The following is an 18070-nucleotide window of genomic DNA, read 5'->3' as shown; positions in this document are numbered from 1 at the left end:
TGATAGGGCAGTAGGAGCCATGTTGAGGGGAGCCAGTGGTGTCCAGGAAGAAATCTGGGAGGAAGTGATGTCCTGGCTGAGTCAGCCCCATATGTGGTGAAGGAAGGGCTGGGACATTATCGCCTATGGAGGCCCAGAGGTGAGAGGCCCTGGCGTGTTTGAGTAATTACATGTAGTCCAGACTGACTGGAGTTGAGTGTGAGATAAAATTTGAGAGATGCATGAGGCAAACCTTTAAATTGAGTTAGATAATCCTGTGTTGCTCTGAACTAACATTTTATTTTTTAGGAATGAAGATTCCATCTTCCTCCTGTGGAGATTTTGATGTAGGCTTCTGATACAGACAGATAAAACCCTTCCATTTGACTGTTTGCTTTCCTTGGGATTTGATTATACTACAGAACATCCATACCCATTTCTCATTAATATAAGTGGAGCCATAATGTGCAAAGAAGGGTTAATCCTTTCTATCCTTTCCCTACCTTTCTCCTCTGCCTCTTGGGTATCCAGTGTCCGATTGGTTTCCTGTCTGTCTAGGACTTTCACTGGGCTTTCTAACTGGGGCCAGAATTCTTCCTGGATATTTAGTTAGGACTCTCTGTACCATTTCTTGATGAACTTGAAACATTGTCTGACATTAGTATAATATTAAAATGACATTTTATTGTATTTCTTATGATGAAATATTCTTGAATAATAATGAAGAGTAATCCTTTCTAAGATCATGATATCTGGTCCCATCACTTAATGGCAAATAGATGGGGAAACAGTGGAACCAGTGACAGATTTTATTTTTTTGGGCTCCAAAATCACTGCAGATGGTGACTGCAGCCATGAAATTAAAAGATGCTTCCTCCTTGGAAGAAAAGCTATGACCAATGTAGATAGCATATTAAAAAGCAGAGACTTACATTGCCAACAAAGGTCTATCTAGTCAAAACTATGATTTTTCCAGTAGTCATGTGTGGATATGGATATGAAAGTTAGACTATAAAGAAAACTGAGCACTGAAGAATTGATGCTTTTGAACTGTGGTGTAGGAGAAGACTCTTCAGAGTCCCCTGGACAGCAAGGAGATCCAACCAGTCCATCCTAAAGGAAATCAGTCCTGAATATTCTTTGGAAGGACTGATGCTAAAGCTGAAACTCCAATATTTTGGCTATCTGATGCGAAGAACTGACTCATTGGAAAAGACCTGATGCTGGGAAGAATTGAGGGCGGGAGGAGAAGGGGGCGACCCAGGACTCCATCATTGGATGGCATCACTGACTCGATGGACATGAGTTTGAGCAACCTCCGGGAGTTGGTGATGGACAGGGAAGCCTGGACTGTGTTGCAGTCCATGGGGTCTCAAAGAGTCAAGACATGACTGAGTGACTGAACTGAACAGAATCCTTTCTAGTTCAGAATTTCCAAAGTAATATTCTAATATTTTAAACTTCTTCACTCGGGGTTTTTCTATTTTGTGTTTGCCAAGCTAACATATTTTCTGATCAGGAATTTAATGCAGGAGACCCTGGTTTGACTCCTGGGTTGGGAAGATCCACTGGAGAAGGGATAGGCTACCCACTCCAGTATTCTTGGGCTTCCCTTGTGGCTCAGCTGGTAAAGAATCTGCCTGCAATATGGGAGACCTGGGTTCGATCCCTGGGTTGGGAAGATCCCCTGGAGAAGGGAAAGGCTACCTGCTTCAGCATTCTGATCCGGAGAATTCCATGGACTGTATAGACCATGGGGTCGCAAAGAGTTGGACACGACTGAGCGACTTTCACTTTCCCTCTGCATAGGGGAAGTGTTAAAAAAGCGAAGGCTATACTTAGTGGATGTGGCTTCTTCTTATATAGATTAGGGAAGATTGGACTGCTCTAGAAGAAGGGAAGTATATGGGAGGCTAGAGTACCTGATTTGTTGAATAATAGTATAGTAAGATTTTAGTGAAGTTCTAAGGTTATTGACAGGACTTCCCTGGTGGCTCAGTCTGAAGAGAACATCTGCATGCAGGAGACCAGGGTTCGCTCCCTGGGTCAGGAAGATGCCCTGGAAATGGAAATGGCAACCCACTCCAGTGTTCTTACCTGGGAAATTGCTTTAGATATTATTTTTGGATTTGGTCTGCTGTTAGATTTTTAAGAAATGATAGTCTGGCCAGAAATTCTTAGAATTTCTGAATTCTGTAATAGTCACTGCTATCTATAAAGTGAAGTGAAAGTGTTAGTTGCTCAGTCATGTCTGACTCTTTGGGACCCTGTGAACTGTAGCCTTCCAGGCTCCTCTGTTCATGGAATTCTCCAGGCAAGAATAGTGGAGTGGGTAGCCATTCCCTTCTCCAGGGGATCTTCCCAACCCAGGGATTGAACCCAGGTCTCCTACATTGCAGGCAGATTCTTTACCGTCTGATCCCCCAGGGAAGCCCCACTACTGTGTGTACATTTTCCCCTATTGCATTTTGAGTGATGTGTGTTCTTAAGGATCAGACTGGCAAAGGAAAGCAGAGTGATACCTGACTCTTGACTGGTTCCTGAAACTTTAACATAGTGATTTCTGGCAAACTGAAGCATTTGGAGTCTTCTGTTTTCTGAAACTAGTTAGCTTTGGACTTGCATGGTATCTGCTTTATTTCATCTTTTGTGGTGACTAATCTGATCCTAACTGCACTAGAGAAAGAGTTTGAAGAGAGTGAGTTATACCAGATACACTGACTTTTTTTTTTTTTTTTTTACTGTAGTTACTTCTCCACTAGCAAACATGGCCTAATAAATGCCTTGCAAAAGTCCGATCAGTTAGATTAGTAACCTTTTGTTTGATCAACTGGGGATGGAACTTTCCTTTCCTAGCTGTTAACATCCTTTTTCTCATTGTTTCTCATAGAAATATATGTTTAGTCATTAAAATTAGCTGTAATTAAATTTACACTGTAAATTTTTGTAAATTTACACTGTAGTTAAAATTACAGTGATTTAATGATGGCTTATTTCTTAAATGCCCTTGAACATTTGTCAGCATTCTTTCTTAAAATCATTGATTTGGTTTTGAATAATTAATGTTTAATGGTTCCAACTTAAAATATTTAGGCTGAGGTAGTAACATAGAAGGGCTTCCCTGGTAGTTCAGCTGGTAAAGAATCCGCCTGCAATGCAGGAGACCCTGGTTCGATTCCTGGGTTGGGAAGGTCCCCTGGAGAAGGGATAGTCTATACATTCCAGGATTCCTGGGCTTCCCTGGTGGCTCAGATGGTAAAGAATCTACCTGCAATGAGGGAGACATCGGTTCGATCCCTGGGTTGGGAAGATCCCCTGGAGGAGGGCATGGCGAGCCACTCCAGTGTTCTTGCCTGGAGAATCCCCATGGACAGAGGAGCCTGGTGGAGTACAGTCCATAGGGTTGCAAAGAGTCGGACATGACTGAGCGATTAAGCATAGCACAGGCGCAGTAACATAGAAACTAAACAAGTGGAAGAAAATCAGACTGAATAACTTCAACATAGAAGTGTAAAACTTTGAAAACTACCAAGTATTATTGAAGGAAATTAAGAAAGTACTAAATAAATGGAAAGATACCCTGTGTTAAAGGATCAGAAGATTTATCATTAAGATGGCAATATTCCCTAAATGGATCCATAAACTCACTGCAGATCTCATAAAAAACTGGCTTCTTTACAGAAAGGGATATGGCTGATCCTAAAATTCATATGGAAATTCAAGGGACCCGGAATAGCCAAAATAATTTCTAAAGAGAAGAGCACATTTTGAAGACTCACACTTCTAAATTTGAGAACTATTGTACAAAAGCCATAATAATCCAGATTGTGTGGTACTGGATAGATATATCATAAGGATATGATCATAAGGACATATCATAACATAAGGATAGACATATCATCAATGGGATAGAATTGAAAGTTCAGAATTAAACCCATACACCTGTGGTTGCTTGATTTTTTTCACAAGGATTCCATGACCATTTAATGAAGAAAGAATAGTCTTTTGAACCAATAGTGGTGGGAATGGTGGGTATCTATATGTGAAAGAATGAATTTGAACTGCTGCCTCATGCCACATAGTAAATTAACTAAAAACATGTCATGTGCTTAGTCGCTCTGTTGTATCTGATTCTTGGCAAGACTCCGCCAGGCTCCTCTGTCCATGGGGATTCTCCAGGCAAGAATACTGGAGTGGGTTGCCATGCCCTGATCCAGGGGATCTTCCCGACCCAGGAATTGAACTAGGGTCTCATGCATTGCAGGTGAATTCTTTATCATCTGAGCTACTGGGGAAGCCCAGGAATCCTGGAGTGGGTAGCTTATCCCTTCTCCAGGGGACCTTCCTGACCTAGGAATTGAACCGGTGTCTCCTGCCCTGCAGCCAGATTCTTTACCAGTTGAGCTGCCAGCAAAGCCCTGAAAATATGTCATAGACCTAAATATAAGAGCTAAAACTGTAAAATGATTAGAAAAAACCATTTTAATAATAATATAGGTATTATTAGGTAATAATTTAATGTAGGTAATAATTAAATAATAGTATAGGTATTAATATAAATCTTCATGAACTTAGATTAGGCAAAGCCTTCTCAGGTATGACACCAAAAGCACAAGTGACTAAAGATTGAATAGATATGGTGGATTAATCAAAGTTAAAAACTTTTGTGCTCTAGTGGATATAACTGAGAAAGTGGAATGACTACTCACAGAATGGGAGGAAAAATTTGCAAATCATATATTTCATAAGGGACTCGTATCTACAACATATAAAGGACTGTTACAACTCAATGTTGAAAGACAAACAACCCAATTAAGAAATAAGCAGAGTGACTCATAAGGGGAAGAGGTTTGTTTTTGAAATAATGAAAAAATTTTAAAAACTGACTGTGATGATGGTTGTACAACTAAATTGAATACTTAAAATGGGTGAATTCTATTTCATAATACCTGGTATATTAAAAAAATAGGACTGAATAGTGTATGTACAGAAGGATAGAAATTTTGTGAGAGCCAGGTGATGAAGAAAATAATTTTAACCGTGACATCAAGGTAAAGGTTGATTGAAGTGAGATTAAAAGAAATCTTTGCTTCAATTTTTGGTCAATAGGTATGTTCACCAAAAACCTGGAAAAATCCTTCCTTTTTTCTTTTCTTCCCCCCTGTACTGTGGAATGAACAGAAATGAAAGATGACTGTAAATATTGGTAGAAGAAGATAATTTATGACAGTTCCCTTTCCATCTGTTGTGTCAAAAGTTGCTGCCAGATCTTACAAAGGCAGTATGGATGAAATAAAAAAGAAACTCACATTGGAGGTCCGACTTCCCTGAAGTGGGCTTAACGTTCAAAAAAACTTTTACAGCAAATTTTGAAATGAAAACAAAGTTTGATTTATAGCCTCATGTAATTTAGGCTTTGTTCTAGTTACTATGGCTATATATCACTTATCACCTAACAGCCATTTGTTTTACATCTTTTTTTGGGTATGAAAACAGAACATCATCCAGTGCTGATGTCTTGACTTTGCTGCATTAAGTCTGAGGCCTCTGTTGGAAGGCTCAGACTCAAGGCTGGGTCTTTTGACTTGCTCACTTACGTGTTTGGCAGTTGCTGCTGACTTTAAGCTGATGGACTCAGTTCCTCTGCCTACCAGCATCTCTGTGTGGTCTCTCCACATCCAGCTAGTTTGGGCTTCTTTACAACAATGATGTCCAGGTTCCAAGCATCCTCAGAGAGTGAGAGCAGGGGCAGGCTGTCCCAGGTTTATCACCCATCTTCAGAAATCAGGCAGTGTTCCTCTGCCATACCCTCTTTGTTGAGGCAGTCACAATGTCCTCCTGCAGGTGGCGGGAAATAATCTTTAGCTCTTGCTGGGGAGGGGCAGTGTACTAGAAGCACATAAAACAGTGGTTTGGAACCACATGGCCCTTTCTTGAAAAACACAGGCTGCCTCAGACATGGAAGGGAACCTTAGAGATCAGCTGGTCCGTTCACTGATTTTTCCCTGGCCTCATCAGTGAGGCCGAGAAGAAGGGATGTAAAATGGGCATATTCATGGTCCATGGTTGGTGGTTAGACTGGGGCTGGAATTTAGCTTTCCTGGCTCTAGGCTGAGGTCTTTCCTACTCTACCACTGATTTTCACTTTGCAGAATATGTAATTCATTCACTCAAATCATGAGTGGTCCTCCCCTCAGAGTTTTCCTAGACTAGCAGACAGACTGATGTAGGCAAAACTGCTGGCGTCGAGCTTGGCATGGAGTGGGCACACAGAAGTGTTTCTTAACCGTTCTTCTCCACCTTGTGTTTTAGCCATAGAAGGTCTAGTTGACATGTTATATAGCCTGTGCCAACACAATAGAATAGAATCACTTCCCCAGTGTCTGGAAATTAAATGGTAAATCTAATTGAAGGTTTTTTATTTGCCCTTTTTCAGGTGCTCAGAATTTTGATGTCATACGACTATCAACTTACAGAACAGCTTGCAAATTACGATTTGTACAAAAGCGATGCAACCGTAAGTCATTTCTACTCATTTCTATGATAGCTGGATTGAGCTCTTGATAGTATAAAAGATTTTACTGTCTTCTAGTCATATTGTAATGTTAATTGAATTATTTTTGTCGTGTTTATCAGAATGTAAGCTTCATAATGGAAAGAACTTCTTGATTTATTCTGGGTGTCCCTCAAAATATTTAAGAAACTCAGTAAGCTAACTAGCTTTGAGATTAATTAATTCTTTAAATGGGAGAATTGATTTCTCCTTGTCACTGTTGTGAAAAGTTCTATATAAAATTAATACAATTTATCAGTTTCTGGAAGGAAAGAAAAGCTAATATTTTGATAAAGGTATAACAAAAATTAACTTTCTTGATTAAACTTATTATAACATAAATCAGCCCTTTCTATAAGCAGTTGCTTCCACAATTGCTACTTATGAAATAAATATATGTATGTGTATATGTATATACACAGGCATGTAAAATTCTTCTTAATTTGTGTACAGAGAACTAATTTAGAATTATTACGCTTTTCTCATATATGTGTTTGTGTGTGTATTAAGGAAAAACTGTTTTGTGTAATCTAAAGATCATTAGCCTTAGAGTGGGAGAATCTGTTTTAGTCTAGGTTTTGTTTGTCATTTATTATAAATCACTTTATATCTAAATACTTCTACACTGCTTTAAGTCCTACTCAGAGATTCTAACTTAAAATTCTCTTTTGAAGATTTTACCATGCCATCCTAGATTGAAGTCATGTTTCTTCTCTGATCTCCCAAAGCATTGTTTTTCAAATTATGGGTTATGACTTGTTAATGGTTCCTGAAACCGTTTTGGTGGACTGTAGCCAGAATTTAAAGCATGTAATGGAGAGAAAGAAGGGCAAAAAACTAGAATATAGCTTATGTAGTAAGGTATTTTTTGGAACATGTTTTTTTATAAATCTAGAAGTGTGTGTGTATGTGTGTTTTGATTAAAATACATTTTTGTGGGTTGTCAGAAAGTTTGAAAACCACTGTCCTAGGGCAACTACCAGTTTTATAATTCTTCCTGTAATTCTTGGAACACAGTAGTCTGTGTGTGGGCTGAGCCACGCTAATGGCATTAGTAATATAAAGATGCATGGTTTTAGTAGTTTTATGTTGTCACATATGATTCTTTAATCCACCTGAAAATTTTTTGTGGGTAGTAAGAATCAAATTTTTTCCATATGTATGTTCAGTTGACCCTACACTGTTTATTGAAGAGACCATCTGTTTTCTCCATTACTAAAAAATCTTTTTCTCATATTCATTAGGAGAAATGTACCAGAATGTTAATAGCTGTGTCCATATATGAGAGGATCTGCTTTTGGACTCTTGTGTTCTATTGGTCTGTTTGTCTATCCTTGTACCAATCCTCATTGTTATAGCTTTATAGTGTGTTCTGGATATCAGGTAGAACAAGTCTCCCTACTTTGTTCTATAGAGACATACTCCTTTTTACATTTATTTTCACACAAATTTTAGAATCTGTTAATTTATACTAAAAACATAATTTTAATTATAAAATTAAAAATTTAATTTACATATAGTAAAATTCATCCTTTTAATTATATTGCTTATAATTATATAATATAATATATAATATAATGTATAATAATATAATATATAATATAGCACTTGGGATTTTCTTGGGATTTCATTGAATCTGTTGATCAAGATGGAGAGAATTGCTGTATTTCCAGTGTTGAGATTTCATTCCATGAACGTGATATATCCCTCCATTTATTTAGATTTTCAATTTCTGCTAGTTATATTTATAGGTATTTTGATAGAGATGGTGAACATCCTTTATTGGTGTTATGCCCGATGTCCGAATCCCCGAGCGGGAAGAAAAAAAGGCTTCTAAGACAATGCAACTCGCAAAAAAGGGAAGTTTATTACTGACTCGAGCCAGGGCCTTCTGCCTCACCCATCACAGTGGTGCAGGGTCAGAAAAAGCCCCGAGCCCAAGCTGTTAGCAAATTTATAAGATATGCATAAGCAATTAGTAGCTGGCTTAAGCGGATTGGTTACATGTTTGCAAAGCAATTCTATTGGTACAGACTTTCGCGGGCTTTTTCAAACCTGGGCGTTCGTGGGCTTTTCAGTTTTCCCTTTGTCTCTTACTGGGCGCATATTGATTGGCTGGCTCCAGGTTACCTGATGGGGGTAGGGAATCTTACCATTTCGGGGGAAGCTAAAACTTAATCCAGGCTGCCTGTCATGGTATTAACCCTGGCAGCCTCACAATTGGAATTATTCCTAAATTCTTGATGATTTGTAATACTATTATAGGTTTTAAAAATTTCATTACCTGTAACTGGTATGTGGAAATTCAGTGATTTTCATATCTTGATTTGTATCTAGCAGTCATTCTAGACTCACATAGTAATTTTAGTGATAAATATATAGAGTCTTTATGATTTTTAATGGATATAATTTTGTCATTTGAATGGTTACATTTCTTTATTTCCAATGTTTGTACTGATAATTACTGCATATTTATATAGTTTAGGATCTGAAATACAATAGGAAGGATGATAGTGGACGTTTTTATCTCATTCCCAGTATCAACATTTTACTATTAAGTAATATGTTTGCTGCAGTTTTTTGTAGCTATCCTTAATCAGATTAAGGAAGTTCCTAGTAGTATGTTTCTTCATTTCTAAAGATAAGGTTTATTTTAAAAGTTTTCTTTTGATAATGATTTCTGACTTAATTTCATTTTAGCCAGAGAACAATGTTTATATGACTTTAATCCTTTAACATTTATTGAGATTAGCTTTATGACTCAGAGTAAGGTCAATATTTTTTCAAGGTCAATTTTTATGTGTATTCTTTTTGTTCTTGAAAGTAAAGCATATTTTCTGATCATTGGGGCAGGACTTCATATGGTGTCAATTATGCCTACTTTATTGGTTGTAAACTTTGTCTATGACTGTTCTTATCTTTTTATATGTTTATTCTGTCACTTGCTAAGAGGATTGTGTTACTGTCTCCCACAAAGCTTGTGACTGTCTTTTTGAGGTTCTGTTACCTTTTGCATTGTGTGTTTTTGAAACAGCAAAGGGGAGGCAAAAAAGTGAGTAGGACTAAGTGCTTATGCACTGAGTTGAACGAAGAGTAGCAGTTGTGGAAAAGTAAAATATTGAGAGACTCAAGACAAGAGTCGTTTTAATGAAGTAGGTACAGATTTCTCTCACACTCAATTCACTGTCTCTGGTGAAGAGGATGTTTCTTTCCTCCTGAAATAGGGAGGGCATTGTTCACATGGGACTTTTTATTCCTGCTTTGGGGAAGAAAGGGGGAGGTCAGAGTGTCCTTTTTGGCATCTGCTGTTTTTCAAGTGTCTTTAGCTCAAACTTGTCCATAGGCCAAAGTGACATATTTTGGGGTGACATATTCTGCCACTCTTCACTATTCTTTTTATAAAAAATATTTATTTATTTATGGCAGTGTTGGGTCCTCATTGCTGCGTGGGCTTTCTCTAGTGGCAGGGAGTAAGGGTTACTCCCTAGTTGTGCAAGGGCTTTTCATTGCGGTGGCTTCTCTTGTTGCGGAGCATGGGCCCTAGGGCGCATGGGCTTCAGTAGTTGTAGCATGTGGGTTCATAGTTGGGACTCCTGGGCTCTAGAGTACACACTCAGTAGCTGTGGTGCACTGGTTTACTTGCTCCACAGCTTGTGTTATCCTCCGGGACCAAGGATCCACCCCGTGTCTCCCGCATTGGCGCTGGGCCACCAGGAAAGCCCTACCCTTCAATGTTCTATTAAATGTAAATAAATGCAAAGTTCTTAGAGCTTTCTGATGAATTGAAACTGTTGAGTTGTTGACAGCTTCTCTTTGTGTTCTAGTTCATCTTGTTGATATCTGGAACATGATTGAAGCCTTCCGAGACAATGGCCTTAATACACTGGACCATAGCACTGAGATCAGTGTGTCCCGCCTCGAGACCGTCATCTCATCCATCTACTACCAGCTGAACAAGCGCCTTCCTTCCACTCACCAGATCAGTGTGGAGCAGTCCATCAGCCTCCTTCTCAACTTCATGATTGCTGCGTATGACAGGCTAGTACCTTCGCTGCTTACTCCATCTTAAGAATATTTCTCTCCTAATCTTCCTTCTTTCGCACTGCCTTGCCAGGGGTTGTCAACTCAGAGTCACAGTTAATAGGGAAATGAATTAGTATAAGTCCCTTCTAAAGACTGATTGAATGCCATAATGACTTAGTGTCCTGTGGCATGTCACATAGTAACCTCTGTAACATTAGGGAGAGTCAGAACACTTGAGACACATTGTTTGGTAAGAGCATAGATACATTAATATTGATGTTCTATATCCAGTGAAATATAGCTAAGTTGTACATTTGATTATGAGGCTCTCTATCTGACATCTAAGCTAATTTTTCTTTATGATGAAATAACAGTTGCCCTTGGACTGTATAGTATCTTGCTTTCTTTTTATTTATGTTTAGGATTCTATTTTAATTTTTTTTTAATGTAGAACATTGTGCTCTAAACCTTCAAACAATAGAAGACTAAAGATAACCCAAAGTAAAACAGAAATGAGTTGTTATATTTGTATTTATGGAGAATGTATGATAAAGAATAAAAAATAAATCATAAATGATGGAAGCACTGAGGTTATATTCTGGGAGCTAAGGATTTAGTTGCTGATTCCTGCTATACTGTCAGCTATCTGATTTGGATGGGTTTATTCTCTCTCCTTCATTTTTTTCTCTGTAGAAAAACAAGTTTAGGTATTTGTAGAATGCTGTTTAGTTACACTTTATAATGGTAAAGCCATTCAAGTGTCAAGGCCAGGTCACAAAGAGGCAGTCACTAAATTCACAACAATTTTAAAGATGTTATCACATTAGATACTCCATCCATTTAATAACAATTTTTTAAAAAGAAATTTGAATTCTTGAAACATGAGTCCCAGAATTCTAGTGCCATTTTCTTAAAGCAGTTTAGATGAGTGAATTCAGTAGTTTAGTTTTATACTGTCCAAGGAATGCTTCTTCTGATCCAAAAACCTTAGTAAAAACTGTTGCTCTGTGGTGAGTAAACAGTACCTTATCATGACACTGACTTGCTGAGTGTGTCAATTCAGGGCCATGCAACACAATGTAAGAAACAGTATTTTTAAAGTCGGAAATAAAAACCATCAGTCAGTCAGTCAGTTCAATCCCTCAGTCGTGTCCGACTCTTTGTGACCCCATGAACTGCAGCACGCCAGGCCTCCCTGTCCATCACCAACTGCTGGAGTTTACCCAAACCCATGTCCATTGAGTCGGTGATGCCATCCAACCATCTCATCTGTGGTCCCCTTCTCCTCCTGCCCTCAAATCTTTCCCAGCATCAGGGTCTTTTCAAATGAGTCAGCTCTTCGCATCAGATGACCAAAGTATTGGAATAAACACCATCTTATAACTTAAAAATGACAAGGCAGAGAGTATAAACTTTGATTCTGTAATTATATCAAATAAGTTAACTACTATGGCTAAAGATTAGAGGAGAAGGGAGAATGAAGAGATAGCAGAGGGAGAATGGGGAGACCAAAGGTAAGGGCAGAGGCACAGAGGTGTCCTAGGACACAGGAGGAGAAAGCTGGACACACACAGAAAGAGATGAAGGAAAACAACAGACGGTGAATCAGATGAAGACAGATCAGTAGAGGGCACACTGAAGAGAACTGGGAAAAATGAGAGGAGATGAATGAGTTCAGAAGAGTGAGGAATAACAGTATGACAGTGGTGACTTCGGTAATTCTCATGTCTGATGCATGGGTGTGGGCATCAGAGTAAATCATCAAATCTTTGCTAATCTTGAAATCTTTATATGGTACAAGTTACTGAGTTAGCACTCTGGAAACTTGAAATTGGCTTTCTTGTACCAAAACAAAAAGAAAAGATCTGGCTTTCAAAATTTTATTTTTGAAAAATCAGGACATTCTGTTGTTGTGAGTGAAAGTCATTCAGTTGTGTCCGACTCTTTGCAACCCCATGGACTATACAGTTCATGGAATTCTCCAGACCAGGATACTGGAGTGGGTAGCCTTCCCCTTCCCCAGGGGATCTTCCCAACCCAGAGATCAAACCCAGGCCTCCCACATTGCAGGTGAATTCTTTACCAACTGAGCCACAACGGAAGCCCAAAATACTGGAGTGGGTAGCCTATCCCTTCTCCAGTGGATCTTCCTGACCCAGGAGTCGAACCTGGGTCTTCTGCATTGCAGGTGGATTCTTTACTAACTGATCTATTAGGGAATCCCATTTTATTGTTAAATAGTTCAAAAAGGAGTAGTCTCTTTATAGAATGGCCACTGTGTTACTTAGGCTGGAGAGTTCCTTTGATATGTAGAATTCATATTGTTTTAATTGATCTTTTCAGACTTTTTCATTGCATAATTTCTCAGTGTTAAAATTTGTGTGTACCAATTACTTAGTTATTAAATTCCCTCACCTCCAAACTCATAGTGAAAGTTTTGGTCACGTTATTTCTGATTATTATAATAAATTGTGAGACCTTAAAAAAAACATGTGGAGCAAACAGGATCTAAAACTTTCTCCATTAAGTGTACATACTTTCTTAGGAATTAGTTTTTTTGAAACTTAGGATTTAAAATACTTCACATGTGACAATTAAAAACATTGTAGAATGCAAAGAATAATATTATAAACTTCTTTGTGTAGGATTTAAGTTGTGAGGAACTAGCCGAAACATCCTGTGAGCCTCAGTTTTTCCTCTGTCAAATCTCGGTACCGCAGTTACAGTACTGTAGGTACATGGTCTGGTCCAAAGGTACAAAAGGGTGGTGCTTTAAACAACATTTTGTTTTTTCTTTGATAACAAGGATATCCAGATTCCCCAGCGTGAGGGATAGGAAGCCTTCCTACTCTTCTTCAGTTGAGCTGATTTAGAGTTTGGGATTTATTAACCTTCTTTCTGTTTCCAGCCCCTGTAGTAGTTCCGTGTCCTCAGCTATAAGCTGTAGGAAGCTTACTCAGATGGGCTTTTCTGGTAACCGGAGAACAGGCTTAATAACAGGGAGCCAGAGACAGGCCAGCCCTCGATCGTGGTTGCCTCAGGGCCCTGGCTGCATTTCTTTACAGTGGTCTTGGCTTTGCCCACCTCTTCTATCAAGTTTATCCTTCTGCTTCAGAAAATGCTTGCTAGCAGCTACTAAATGTTTCCAGTCAAGCCTAGGTAGGCAGAGAGAGCCAGTTTTCTTTCAACACCAAGCAGAAGTACTGGAGTCTCCCTCCAGAAATGTACATTTGGGCCATGTATGTGTAAGTGTTAGGTGTTTTGTTTTGTTTTGTTGTTTTTAGCTTGAACAAAGGATTTATGCCTTTAGGACAGAGGGTAGTTAAATTCTCACCCTCAACCCATGTTGCCTCATCATGGGGACAGTTGCACTGGATATAAAGGTGCTGACTACAGTGTTCACTACTAAGTTCCTTGCAGTGCAGTGTAAACTTCTTGTTCCGCTTCTTGTGAAGTAGTCCTGCTCTCCATCCAGTCCTTAAACCTGAAACTGAGAGTCATTATAGGTCTTCCTTCTCCGTCAGCCCCAGCGTTCAGTCAGTTACCAAGTTCTTTCATTTCTGCCTCTTGAATAGCCTTCAAGGTCTATGAACTCCAGTAACGCTGAAGAAGCTGAAGTTGAATGGTTTTATGAAGACCTACAAGACCTTTTAGAACTAACAACCAAAAAAGATGTCCTTTTCATTATAGGGGACTGGAATGTGAAAGTAGGAAGTCAAGAAACACCTGGAGTAACAGGCAAATTTGGCCTTGGAGTACAGAATGAAGCAGGGCAAAGGCTAATAGGGTTTTGCCAAGAGAACACACTGGTCATAGCAAACACACTCTTCCAATGACACAAGAGAAGACTTTACACATGGACATCACCAGATGGCCAACACCGAAATCAGATTGATTATATTCTTTGCAGCCAGGGATGGAGAAGCCAGGGATGAAGTCAGCAAAAACAAGACTGGGAGCTGACTGTGGCTCAGGTCATGAACTCCTTATTGCCAAATTCAGACTTAAATTGAGAAAGTGGGGAAATCCACTAGACCATTCAGGTATGACCTTAATCAAATCCCTCATGATTATACAGTGGAAGTGAGAAATAGATTTAAGGGACTAGATCTGATAGAGTGCCTGATGAACTGTGGATGGAGGTTCGTGACATTGTACAGGAATCAAGACCATCCCCAAGAAAAAGAAATGCAAAAAAGCAAAATGACTATCTGAGGAGGCCTTACAAAGAGCTGTGAAAAAAAGAGAAGTGAAAGCAAAGGAGAAAAGGAAGGATATACCCATTTGAGTGCAGAGTTCCAAAGAATAGCAAGGAGAGATAAGAAAGCCTTCCTCAGTGATCAGTGCAAAGAAATAGAGGAAAATAATAGAATGGGAAAGACTAGAGATCTCTTCAAGAATATTTAGAGATATCAAGGGAACATTTCATGCAAAGATGGGCTTAATAAAGGACAGAAATGGTATGGATCTAACAGAAGCAGAAGATATTAAGAAGAGGTGGCAAGTACACACAGAAGAACTGTACAAAAAAGATCTTCATGACCCAGATAATCACAGTGATGTGATCACTCACTCCAGAACCAGACATCCTGAAATGTGAAGTCAAGTGGGCCTTAGGAAGCATCACTATGAACAAAGCTAGTGGAGGTGATGGAATTCCAGTTGAGCTATTTCAAATTCTAAAAGATAATGCTGTGAAAGTGCTGCACTCAATATGTCAGCAAATTTGGAAAAGTCAGCAGTGGCCATAGGACTGGAAAAGGTCAGTTTTCATTCCAATCCCAAAGAAAGGCAATGCCAAAGAATGCTCAAACTACCGCACAATTGCACTCATCTCACATGCTAGTAAAGTAATACTCAAAATTCTCCAAGCCAGTTTTCAACAGTTCGTGAACCGTGAACTTCCATATGTTCAAGCTGGTTTTAGAAAAGGCAGAGGATGGAGAAGGAAATGGCAACCCACTCCAGTGTTCTTGCCTGGAAAAGTCCATGGACAGAGGAGGCTGGCGAGCTGCAGTCTATGGGGTTACATGACTGAGCATGTGTGCACGAGGATGGAGGGAGATGGGTTGGTAGCAATAAAGTGGTAGAACTAAAAAAAGAAAAAGAAAAGGCAGAGGAACCAGAGATCAAATTGCCAACATCTGCTGGATCATCGAAAAAGCAAGAGAGTTCCAGAAAAACATCTGCTTTATTGACTGTACCAAAGCCTTTGACTGTGTGGATCACAATAAACTGTGGAAAATTCTGAAAGAGATGGGAATACCAGACCACCTGACCTGCCTCTTGAGAAACCTGTATGCAGGTCAGGAAGCAACAGTTAGAACTGGACATGGAACAACAGACTGGTTCTAAATAGGAAAAGGAGTATGTTAAGGCTGTATATTGTCACCCTGCTTATTTAACTTATATGCAGAGTACATCATGAGAAATGCTGGGCTGGAGGAAGCACAAGCTGGAATCAAGATTGCCAGGAGACATATCAATAACCTCAGATATGCAGATGACACCACCCTTATGGCAGAGAGTGAAGAGGAACTAAAGAGCCTTTTGATGAAAGTGAAAGAGAAGAGTGAAAAAGTTGGCTTAAAGCTCCACATTCAGAAAACTAAGATCACAGCATCCGGTCCCATCACTTCATGGCAAATAGATGGGGAAACAGTGGAAACAGTGGCTGACTTTATTTTTTTGGGCTCCAAGATCATTGTAGATAGTGATTGTAGCCATGAAATTAAAAGATGCTTGCTCCTTGGAAGGAAAGTTATGACCAACCTAGACAGCATATTAAAAAGCAGAGACATTACTTTGTCAACAAATGTCCGTCTGGTCAAGGCTATGGTTTTCCCAGTAGTCATCTATGGATGTGAGAGTTGGACTATAAAGAAAGCTGAGCACAGAAGAATTGATGTTTTTGAACTGTGGTGTTGGAGAAGACTCTTGAGAGTCCCTTGGACTGCAAGGAGATCCAACCAGTTCATCCTTAAGGAGATCAGTCCTGGGTGTTCATTGGAAGGACTGATGTTGAAGCTGAAACTCCAATACTTTGGCCCCTGATGGGAAGAGCTGACTAATTTGAAAAGACCCTAATGCTGGGAAAGATTGAGGGCAGGAGGAGAAGGGGACGACAGAGGATGAGATGGTTGGATGGCATCACCGACTCAACGGACATGGGTTTGGGTAGACTCCAGCAGTTGGTGATGGACAGGGAGGCCTGGCGTGCTGCGGTTCATGGGGTCACAAAGAGTCAGACACGACTGAGTGACTGAACTGAAGTGAACTATGAACTCCCCATCCCCGTTACTACATCCCACACCTCTGATATCATCTTTTGCCTGTACCACTGCTACAGCTTCTGATTTTTTTTTTTGCGTATACTCTTTTTGCCCTCATTCATAGAAACAACATGAACCCACCAATCCACTATCTATCCCAGGAACTTGAACATAAACATTGACAATTATTTTCGTTTATCTCTTGTAACCCATCCCACTGACCTAACTAAAGTGAACCCTGTCCTAATTTTGTGTTATCATTTCATTGTTTCTTAAAAAAAAACATTTTTTTCACATTTATGGACATAGAATGTTATTTAATTTTAAATATTTTTGCAATTATAAAAATAGTGCCGTGCTGATGTACTATTATATTATTTTTTTTTCACCCAGTAATACATTTTAAAGATTCATTCATGTTGCATTTATCTATAGTTCAGTTATTTTAACTGGCATAAAACATTCTGTTGTATCTCTATACTACTGTGGTGTTTTCTAGATATTTGCTCTAAGAAAGAACACTGCTTGTAATATTTTTATATATGTTTCATGGTACATTGTCCAGATGTTTTGCTTGGTTCTAAACTGAGGCATAGTATTGCTGAGCTGTGGGTTATTTGAAAGTTCAGCTTTGAACTGAATTGATATTTATTTATTGATTTATCTGGGCACACTGGGTCTTAGTGGTAGTACGTAAACCCTTAGTTGTGGCATGTGGGATCTGGTTTCCTGACCAGGGATTGAACCCCGGCCCCCTGCATTGGGAGCTTGAAGTCTTAGCCACTGCACCATCAGGAAACTAATTTTTAGAAAATATCAAATGATTCTTCCAAACTGTGCTAGTAAGTAGGAGATCCTTTTGATTCACATTTTGTAAGCCTTAGAATTCTCAGACTGCTTAGTTTGTTAGTTTTGTTGTTTTTCACCCTCTCCTACAGCTTCAGGCTTCCATCAGGAGTTATTTTCTGTCTGCCTGAAGAACACCCTTCGGTATTTCCTTTCTGCAAGTCAGATTGTGACACATTGTCTTAATTTTTCTTTGAAATTTTCATGTTCATACTTGAAGAATATTTTCATCTGGTATATGAGTTTTGGTTGACAATTTTTTCTTTCAACGTTTTAAGAATATTGTTCTAGTATTTTTGTAGCTTCTGTTATTTCTGATGAGAAATCGACAGTGAATGTAGTTTTAGTTGCTTTGATGGTAATCTGTCAATTTCGTTTGCAACTCTTAAGATTGTTT

General features: G+C 39.1%; 1 protein-coding gene across 6 annotated transcripts in view; it reads left to right on the top strand.

The window, feature by feature from the left end:
* DTNB (dystrobrevin beta) overlaps positions 1-18070 on the top strand; it is a 234708-nt gene that overhangs the window by 33080 nt on the left and 183558 nt on the right. For all 6 annotated transcript variants that reach the window (XM_065928698.1, XM_065928699.1, XM_065928700.1 and 3 more), the window contains exons 3-4: positions 6416-6496; positions 10357-10570. In XM_065928698.1, the coding sequence (XP_065784770.1) occupies positions 6416-6496; positions 10357-10570 (295 nt within the window). The remainder of the gene's footprint in view (positions 1-6415; positions 6497-10356; positions 10571-18070) is intronic.

This window comes from Muntiacus reevesi, chromosome 3 (assembly GCF_963930625.1).
Source record: "Muntiacus reevesi chromosome 3, mMunRee1.1, whole genome shotgun sequence".
Taxonomy (NCBI): Eukaryota; Metazoa; Chordata; class Mammalia; order Artiodactyla; family Cervidae; genus Muntiacus; species Muntiacus reevesi.
Note: the sequence above shows the minus strand (reverse complement) of the source record. Positions and strands in the feature narration are given on the sequence as shown.